Genomic DNA, 10,000 nt, shown 5'->3' with positions numbered 1-10,000 from the left:
GGTCCTGTGGAAGCGCCCCACCCGCCAAATCTCTCGGGATGCGAAGTGAGGGGTGGGGGGGGGGGTTGAAAGTGGGGCAAGTTTTGTGGCCACACCAAATAAACGGAACGAAAAGTATACCTAAATAACAACATCCCCATCGCTATTTGCTGCGCTGTACCCAACCGCTCGGGCCTGGAAGGCAAACATTCCAGGAGAAGAGTGGGGGGGGGGGGGGAGTCAGGGAGGGACGTAGAAATACTGTCAGACAGGGGGGAGGGGGGGAGAGAGAGAAAAGACAGTGAGAAAGTCACATGAAAAAAGGGATTTTACTCTACACGTGATGCTATGTGATTGTGCAAAAGTTTGTGTCGATCTCACATTCACATTTTTCACGCATTCCACGTGCTCTGGTCTCTTCCGTTTTTTAAACTTTACAGTATTCAAGCCTAACTTCATGCTTCGCTGACGATGGTGTCGCATGTGCATCCGGCAGCTTGTGGGTCGACTATTCACGACATGCGAGACCATAGTGCGATGAAGTATGAATTGGGTTTCATGGCGTTTTTGTATTTTTCTTCTCTAAAACAACACGGCACGAATGCTTATGAGGTCTGCATAGAGTTCGTACGTCTGGTGTGCAGGCGATGTTTTCTGTCGCTACCATGACAACAGTGCAAGTTTTCGGAGTAGCTTGAGCGCTGACTGTATCATGATGAGCAATGGTATGCAAAATAAATATCTGAATCTATCTAATTATATTCTATATGTCATTATCTATCTAACTAAATCTACCATATTATATTTAAATGTATCTGTACTTTATATCTCTATTAGCTATACTTTATCATCGTGTCCTAGAGTTATTGAATATTCAATAATCATTTTCCTTCATAAGTATGAGGCTAAGAAAATATTCTTAAAAGTGTTTCTGTCCTATGATGCCATATTGTGTCCTTCAAAGTTCTTTTCTGGCATGCTAAAAGACCTGATGTCAAAGCAAATGAGAGAGACAGAGAGAGAGAGAGAGAGAGAGAGAGAGAGAGAGAGAGAGAGAGAGAGAGAGAGAGAGAGAGAACTTTAATGATACTAAACTGGGTTGGTGAGGTTTTTGTCATGCTGTGGGGGGAATGGTGAGTTGGTTGACTTTCTACCATTTGGCTGTTCTCTAGTTATCCTGAGCTAATGGGGGAGGGGGCAGCGTTGGCACAGTTGGATGGACAGACATGGTGACTGACCCCCAGCAGCACGCCGTACTGCTTTATGTCTACTCTAGATTTGGCATACTAGATCAAACGCCAGCGTAGAAAACCAGGATGTGTGGCCAGTCACAGAGGAGAGGCTGTCCCAAAAGAGGGGAAAAGGCAGGGCAGGATGATGTGCTGACAACCGCCCCCTGGTGGCAGAAAGGAGAACAGCACCACCTAATACCAGCTAATAACCAATACTGTACTTGGTGCTATATCAGCAGTCAATCTCAGTACAAACTACAGAGCCGGAGAGGAGAGGAAGTTAACATAAAGTAAAGAGGAGAAGACAAAACTGGGACCTGTGATCTTTTTGGAGAAGATTCTAAGAATTCAGTCACCCCTGCAGAATCAGAGACCGTTGTTTTCCTTCCTGTGAAACATGCCTGTCTGAAAACACAAGCATGGAAACAGAGGAAAAATCTTCACACTTGGTGTTAGTCCATTTTCAGTGACTATAAACACAGACAAATCTCTTATAAGACTCTGTAAAAAAAAAAAAAAATCCTGCCCCTCGCTGACTGTGAACTTCTGGATTTGTTTTGAGAAAGACACCCAAACACTGAATCAAACAGTCTCCACATAACATCTCTCTGGCTTTGCAGCTGTTGTACAAACCCCTCACTCCCCCTCACGTTTTGAAGAGTGTAGTGTCAGAGCTTAAGAGTTGTGCTACAACACGCAACGCTTTTCTTTTTCTGTCAATATCGCAGTCACCCAGAAACGTTGCATCTAGGCTTTTTGGGACCCCAGTTGTTGGAACAGAACTCACAAGAAAAAACAAAAAACAAAAATAAATTAATGGGAACAAGATGGACACAGATTAATTACTCAAATAAAAAACAAAAACAAGAGTGAAACAAATCTACAGCAACAATTCCATTAGTCAATCATCATCTCATCATCATCATCATCATTGTCTTCATCATTTTGCATTGACATTGATGTCATTATTCGTAAGACTATCATTATTAACAATAGTTAAAGTCAGTTCTCTCCTCTCGGCTCTCTCTCTCGTTACTCGGCCATGCATAAGGGGAAGCGTTGAAATGAACCAATACTGTGTTCCCAAATCAGGTTGTCAAAAATGTCGCTTTAAAACGAAATGTCTATTATCACCACTGTTTCAGGTCAACAGAATCCAAAAATGTTCTGACTACGGCAAGATGTAAAACAGAGAGAGAGAAAGAGAGAGAGAGAGAGAGAGAGAAGGAGAAAAGAGAACTTCTTTGTAAACCTAAATTGTAGAGTGTTCTATAAAGCCCCTAGGTCCCACCCGCGCCATTTAGAATTCCTCTCTAGTATGTATTTAATCAATCATGCAGATTTCCATCAAATTTTCGACTCTGAAAAAGATCAAAGGAGGCTGAGCGAATGCAACAGAAGAACCAAGCTCCAATGTCCGAAGAAGAACAAGAAGGAGAAGTAATCGATAGAAGAAATACTGAAGAAATTAGTCCATTTTTTTTTAACCCCGTCCCTCCATTCCTCTCCTCCGCCCATTTCAAACATGTGATGTCATTCCCTGTCGTTCTATCCTTTGAAGTGCACGGGTCAAACCACCATAGGGGAGGGGCCGTAAATAAGTGTCCGACTCCCCCCCAAATATATGGCCTCACCCGCCAGCACACTTATACAGGAAGTGAGGCCACACTGTGCCCCCCCTCCCCCACACACACACATAGGAAGTGAAGTCACACCAGTTCCGTCAGCATTAGGTGAGTCTTTAACAGTAAACAGAGATGATAAAACTCATCAAATATCAGCCAGCGCTGTGATTGGCTGGTTTTTGCAGTATAGGCGGAGCTTCCTGGTTCTGTCCCTTGGAAAGGAAAAGGTTTTAAAGTTGAAGTGGTTGTTCTCCCTTTTATTTCTTGTCAGAGTTTTCGTGTAAAGTTTCATTTTGTTCTTCAGAGTTCAAGTTTGATTTTCTGGAGGCATAGCTTGGCGTGTAAGGATAGGGGGTCCTGGCTTTAGATTTTCATTTATTCTTTTCTCTTTTAACAGGCCTGTAAAGGGAGGAGAGCCGAGTTTGAACTCTAACCTCTCTCCTCTGGGGGTTCCGAAACACATCAACAGACGTTTACAGTAGAAGATCGGGCTGGCGATGGGCCGCCACAGGTCTGACATGACTAGCCAGTTACACGACAGCCGGGGAGAGGCGCTTTCGGAGGCTTAACGAATCAGCCCTGGCCACTTTACATTGACATGTTCCACCCCTTCCCTTTCCTTCTACAGCCTGGCCTTGCTGGTCAAGCAAAGAATACTGGGTACTGTAGTTCTGAAGCAGAGAGAGAGAGAAGGGCTTGGGGGGGGGGGGGGGGTGCTATGTTGTCTGTCTCTGTTCTTCATGTTTGTGTGTTTCTCTGTCAGTGAGTCATTTTAGAGTCCCACACATACACACACACACACACACATACACACACACACTTTCATGCAGTGTGTGAAAGGTTAGCAGCGCCACCACTCAGCCCCCCTCCGAACCCCTCCATTCGACCCCCCCCCCCCCCCTGCATCTTAGAGTCAGAGGGGTGGAGGTAGAGGGATTAGAGGAGGGACAAACCTCCTCCTCCACCCCCTTCATTTTGTCAACAAAAGTCTAGAATCCAAGGCCAGAGGATGGGAGGCCGCTACTCCTCTCCTCTCCCCTCGTCTCGTCTCCTCGTCTATCGCTCCTTGTGGGTTTGCTAGCACCAGTCGTCCTCGTCCGTCTCGCTGTAAGGTTCGTGCAGGCCCTTGCGGGGCCCTCGGGCGTGCGGGGCCCTCTGGTGGTGCGGATGGGGGGGTCCGCCGGGGGGCGGGCCGTGCCGGTGCGGCGAGGGCGAGTTTGAGCGGTACCCATTGGGGACCCTCCGTGGGTGCGGGTGTGGGGGCGGAGGGGGGCCGTGTCGGGCAGTCCTGGGGGAGCGGGGGTGGGGGTGAGGGTGGGGGTTCCCCCCGTGCGGGTGCGGGTTGCCGTGGGAGAGGCTCTGCTCGTAGGCGGGCGGCTCGTGGTGGCGCTCGTACTCGTAGTCGTGCTCGTAGAAGGGGCCGTCACCCTCCAGGCTGTCGCCTGGCGGCGGGCCGCTCCAGCGGCCTCTGTGAGGGGACCTGGGGGAGCCGTGGCGGGAGGGCGAGCGCGGGGACTGGTGCCTGGGGGAGCGCGGGGAGCCGTGTCTGGACGAGGACCCCCCGTGGTGCTGAGGGGAGCCGTGGCGCGACGGGGGCCGATGGCCGTGGTAGCCCCGGTCGAGGTCCGGCGGGGAGAAGTGTCGCGGGGAGGGCGAGCGGAGGCGTCCGGGCCCCGGGGGGCCGTAGGTGGGCTTGCGGACCGTGGGGGAGTAGGTGACGTGCGGACGGGGGACGGCGGGGGTCGGGGGCAGCTGGCGACGTCCTCTCCGCGGGGTGCTGGTCCCCGAGGTAGAGGGGACGGGGCTGCCGCTCACCGAACTACTGCCCTACAGCAAAATGTAAACAAGGAAAATCAAACCGCACCACCACAACAACAACAACAACAACAACAAGCACCACAGAGACCAGGAGAGAAAGAAAGATAGAATAGGAGAGAAGAAGAGGAATATAGATAGATAGATAGATAGAACCAGAGATAATGGAGAAAATAGATATAGAAGAGATAAACGCAATTGAACCATCCATAAAACACAGCGATGAGGCAAAATATTAACACCAAGAAGCCACACGTCACGTCACATTGAGGAATAATGGACAGAGAGAGAAACAGTGACAAAGGAAAAACAAGAAAGCGTAACACAAAAAAGAGAGATTGATATCCATAAGTAAGTGTACGTGAAATGACACAGAACTCTTGGACTTATTGTTATCTGACTGGATAAATCCACATGCTAAGCGATGCACATCTATGGCTTTCACAGTAACTTTACATCTTGTCTAATAGGGTGAGGGCTGAGTAGAACATAAATAAAAGTATTCTTCTCAGATACTGTATGTGCTCCAATGATCACGACTGGCACATTGTACTTACTATATGTCAAGGTAGATGCATGCTGGGACCCAGAGGAGAACGTGTTTCATGCTGAAACAACTTAACCCATTAAGACCGGGAAAGCATCAGTGTCATTTTAAGACTTCTTTGGCTATTGAAAAATAGCAGATATACAAGCTCATAGTGCGGCCACACTATGAGCTTGTAGATGGGGTCCTTGGAACAAAATATTTTGAGATGGGGAGGGCCAAATACATATCATTTTGGATGGTCCTTGACATGAAAAAGTTTGAGAACCAGTTTTGATATATATAGCAATAAGTTTAAAAAGAAAAGAAAAACTGTTTGGATTTAGAAGACATTTGTAGGATCCCCAGAAGCAAAGATTTGAGTTAAAAATGTTTGCTTTAAATATATATATATATTCAAAGATTTGCACAAATCTTCACAATGTTTCTAAAGAAAATAGCCAAAGTATAAATAAATGTTTTTAGAGTTTTCTGAGCCAAAATGTAGTTGTCCACTTATAGACTTGAAGTCATTTGTCAATAATTATGGTTTGTCAGTGCCTTCTGGGGTAAAGTACATATTCTTTTCAAAATTGAATGTCTTTAATGCACCAACCTAGTTACAGAACATTTTAACGCCCCCCCTTTTCCCAAGAAAATAATGTCCCCCTTTTAATCAAAAAGAAAAGACCTTAAAGGATCAAGACCTTAAAAACAAAACTGGGGGAAAAAAAGGAGGGAAAAAAACAGTTGATGCCCCTGCTTTGGAGGCTCAGTCCTGGCATGCATCTATGCATATTGAGCACCATTTGTAACTCTGAGAGTGTTAAAATATAAATATACATTTGTACACTCTTAAATTAAATTAGGATACCATTCCACCACTAGATATTACACTTACAACACCTCTGTTGCATACGGTTAGTTATTTCCCTGATTCACATTTAAGAGGCAGCAATCATGTAGTTTGCAACATTGTAACGTGATGGCTGCCTCCAAAGAATTTATTTAGGGGGGAAAGACAAAAAAAACAAAAACAGAAGCAAACATGGATAATGGTGGCTTACCGAGGTAAGCCACCATTATTACGAGACAATTCTGGTTTTGTCAGGCTGAAATAATTATGCAAAAGTTATTCCTCACCTTTTCAAAAGGTGAATTTCTTCGTTCTCATAAAGATTGTATTCACGTATATACCCTTTAACACTTTGACTGTGACTGTGACTGTGTTCTTTGACAAGAATTTGACTGTGTAAGGGGCTGAGTCAGCACGAAGAAGCTGCCACTGATAATTCATCATATTTGCTCGGTTTGTCTGGTTGTGTACCTGTCTGTAGCCGGGTCCGTCGGGCCCCTCGCTGGGCGAGCGTGACCAGTGGCGGTCCCGGTCGTGGGGATGCCGGTGGGGGTAGTCGTGGCGTTCAGGACCGTAGCGCAGCTCCTTGTCCACGGAGCCGTGGTGGTGGTGGTGATGATGGTGGTGACGGCGGTCTTTGGCGCGGCCGCGTTCACGCTCGCGCTCCTTGGGCGGGAGGTCTCCCGACTGGGTGGTGGTGCTGAGGTCTGTGCCCAGGCCTGGGGGGGAAGATGCTGGGGGGGTTACCTTTCACTTTCCAAATATTCTACCATGGCAGAATAGATAAGAGTCTTCAAAAAATATTACTATATGCGGGTCCGACGCGGTTCGTCTGCCGGCCAGCCCTCACATTAGCTCACAACGACGATATACATACCTGTGTGTGCGTGCGCACGCGCGTGTATGTGTGTGCGCGCGTGTGAGTGGGTGTGTGCGTGCATAAGTGAGAGAGCTACCTGTGTCTGCGTCAGTGTATCTGGTCAGGGAGCGCTGGGAGGTGCGGTGGCTCCTGTCTCGGTGTCGGCGTCCTCCTCCGTGCCGGGCGTCCTCAGACACCACCCTCTCCAGGGAGTAGTCGTCCAGCCTCACCCCGCGGCCCGAACGCCCGTGGACCAGGCTGGAGGTGGAGCGACGCATGGGACTGGTGTCTGTGATGGTCTGTGTGAGATAGCAGGATAGAGAGAGGGAGAGAGAGGGAGAGAGAGGGAGAGATAGGGAGAGATAGAGAGAGAGAGAGAAAGAGAGAGAGAGAGGCAAGCAGGTAGAAAAGAAAGTGACAAGATAAGATGAGAGGAGAGAGTGAGAGAAGGTGGGGGGGAACAGACGAGATGGGAGAAAGGAAGTGAGTCCTCAAAACATCCTGAAACATCAAATCCATTATTCATGATGAGCAAACACTCACATTAATAAACAGCAGCTTATGTACGGATATTTGTCAGATTGTGTGTGTGTGTGTGCTTGTGTGTGTGAGTGAGTGTGTGCGTGCATGTGTGTGTGTCTGTTTGTCCAACACATGATAATCAGACTGGGGTCAGAAATTCTGCCATTTACAATACTTTGTGTTAGTTTTAACCTGCTTGTGGAACCAGATGGTGGGCTTACATCATTCAGGCAAGTAATGGCAGGTGAGATTACAAAATGGCAGGTACGATTACAAAAAATAGGTTTGCAAGATTTTTCTGGCACTCGTTGACAAGCAGGTTAAAATAACCACGAAGCGTGTTTGCAAATACGCAAAGGTCTGAATGATAACAGCTTATGGCTGCGCTATGGCCCATTGGAAGCCCGATGTATGCCTCGTGTTGTGCAATATGTTGCTTGACAGAAATAACACATTTTCAAACTAATAAAGTGTCGATGCACCGTGTTGATGCCCACATTAGCATAAGTTCGGCTTTAGCATTCACAGACCTAATGCTGTAGTTGCTCATATGTGGAACTACAGAGCCTTTGACAAGCACATTTACTAACCATGCTTTCCCCCTGAAACGGGGAGAGAGACATACAGAGAGAGAGAGAGCGAGAGCAATTGAGTGTCAGAGAGAGAGAGAGAGAGAGAGAGAGAGAGAGAGAGAGAGAGAGAGAGAGAGATAGAGAGACGGGGGGGAATTAAGAGCGATCCAGAAGAATAGGAGAGGAAAGGGATATAGAGTAAGCAAGCATGAAGGCGGGGCATAGATACCATGCCACACATGCACAAGGCGGCTATTAGACAATACACAAAGCCTCATTTATACACGTGTAGCGCGATGGCGACGCTTGTCGCAGAGAACAGATCTTCGCGATGTAATGCACTCTCTCGGAGATCTGGCCTTTCCGGCAAGCAACACCGCCGTACCGTGGAGTATAAATGATGCTTAATAGAGCATCACCTACATTCCATATCCCTGTAGAGCAGCTTACTGGCATTCCGTATATCTCATATAGACCCTCACTTCTCCCATATGACAAAGCACACAGGTCAGTCTACAAGCAGCAGGCCAGATGGAGACTCAGACAAACACAACGGGGTTCAACCTCTAGCTGCGTGAACTTCCATACTACAGCATCGAGACGCCTTGAATGATGGGCAGCCTCACGCAAGCCATGCATGCCCTTCACCAAGCCCACGGCTCTGCATTGCACGTGTTGTGCCCCCCTCTCACACACAGACACACACATACACATACACGGGCACACACACGGGCACGCACAGGCACGCACGCACACACCCTTTGTACGCTGCCACTAAAAAGCTGTCACACCAGAGGACATGGTATTGGATAACAGCGTTTGGCTAAAGCCTTGCTCCGCCTTGGCAGCACAAAAACAACTTCTTCATCACATCGCGCGTCGAAGCTCTGCAATATCAATCATGCATGAGAAACGGCATGCCAACAAGGTGCCAGTATTTCACTATACTGCGTCGCCAACAGTTCACGACAGACAGCTCATGCTTATAGATCATTCACTGTTGATCCCATCTGCAATACAACAGGCCAAGAAGACATACCCATACACAAATACATATTTATGAATACACCCGTACGCACTCGCACACACACAAATGCACACGAGCACATACTGTATGCACAGACACACACAGACACACAGACACACCCACACGCACACGCACGCGCACGCGCACACGCACACACACACACACACACACACACACACACACACACACACACACACACACACACACACACGCTCGCACACGCACACAAACGACATACAAGCAAAACCCTGGGGCAACTCTTCGTAAAACACATAAAATGGAGAGCAGCTGTAACACAGGCAAACACGGGACAAATAGAAAATGAGAGAGAACGAGAGAGACAGAGAGAACGAGAGAGAGAGAGAGAGAGAGAGAGAGAGAGAGAGAGAGAGAGAGAGAGAGAGAGAGAGAGCGAGAGAGAGAGAGAGAGAGAGTTGGGGCAGCACACAGAGTTGGGGCAGCACACAGAAAAGATCAGGATGATATGAGAGAATAAAAAGAGAGGATATAAAAGTGAAAGAGAGAGGGGTGGTTTGACCAGACGGTGGTCAAAAAGTGCTTGCTTTAGCACATAAGCAGGCAAACAAGGCAATTAGTCATAAAAAAAGTGTTTGCAAATACCATGTGACCCAGGCCTGGGCGAGAGGCTGATCTAGGGTTGCCAACTATACCTTCTCTTTAAATGAGGGACACCCACCCAGCCCTTTGCCCAGAAAAATATAAGATCTCACTGTATGTACAGTACAGTTTTTGTATATCATATTAACAACCCGTAGAGTATTAGGTATATGAGCTGTTTGAACTTGTAAGACGTGTGTGATTGATTCCCCAAAAATAAGGAAAAATGCATGTCCCTTGTCAGGTCAATAATGTTTCAAGACGTCAGATGAGAAGGAAGATGTTTAGACCAGATCTGGGTCAAATAGTAAATAATAAATAATATTTCTCCTCTGTTAAATACAATAGAGTGCTACAGTTTGTATTCCT

At 47.3% G+C, this 10,000-nt stretch overlaps 1 protein-coding gene across 1 annotated transcript in view; it reads right to left on the bottom strand.

Annotated features, from left to right (window-relative positions):
* Window positions 1–3,913: 3,913 nt before the first annotated feature.
* Window positions 3,914–10,000, bottom strand: part of cacna1ab (calcium channel, voltage-dependent, P/Q type, alpha 1A subunit, b) — a gene marked incomplete at its 3' end in the record, with an annotated part of 238,846 nt that continues 232,759 nt past the window's right edge. Inside the window, exons 50-52 of the mRNA XM_084071455.1 lie at window positions 6,990–7,191; window positions 6,505–6,767; window positions 3,914–4,663 (exon numbers count right to left, since the gene is read on the bottom strand). Of these exons, the coding sequence (XP_083927581.1) occupies window positions 3,914–4,663; window positions 6,505–6,767; window positions 6,990–7,191 (1,215 nt within the window). The remainder of the gene's footprint in view (window positions 4,664–6,504; window positions 6,768–6,989; window positions 7,192–10,000) is intronic.

Source organism: Gymnoscopelus microlampas (genome assembly GCF_963454915.1).
Source record: "Gymnoscopelus microlampas genome assembly, chromosome: 2".
Taxonomy (NCBI): Eukaryota; Metazoa; Chordata; class Actinopteri; order Myctophiformes; family Myctophidae; genus Gymnoscopelus; species Gymnoscopelus microlampas.
The sequence above is the reverse complement of the archived record's forward strand: the minus strand, read 5'-3'. Positions and strand labels throughout refer to the sequence as shown.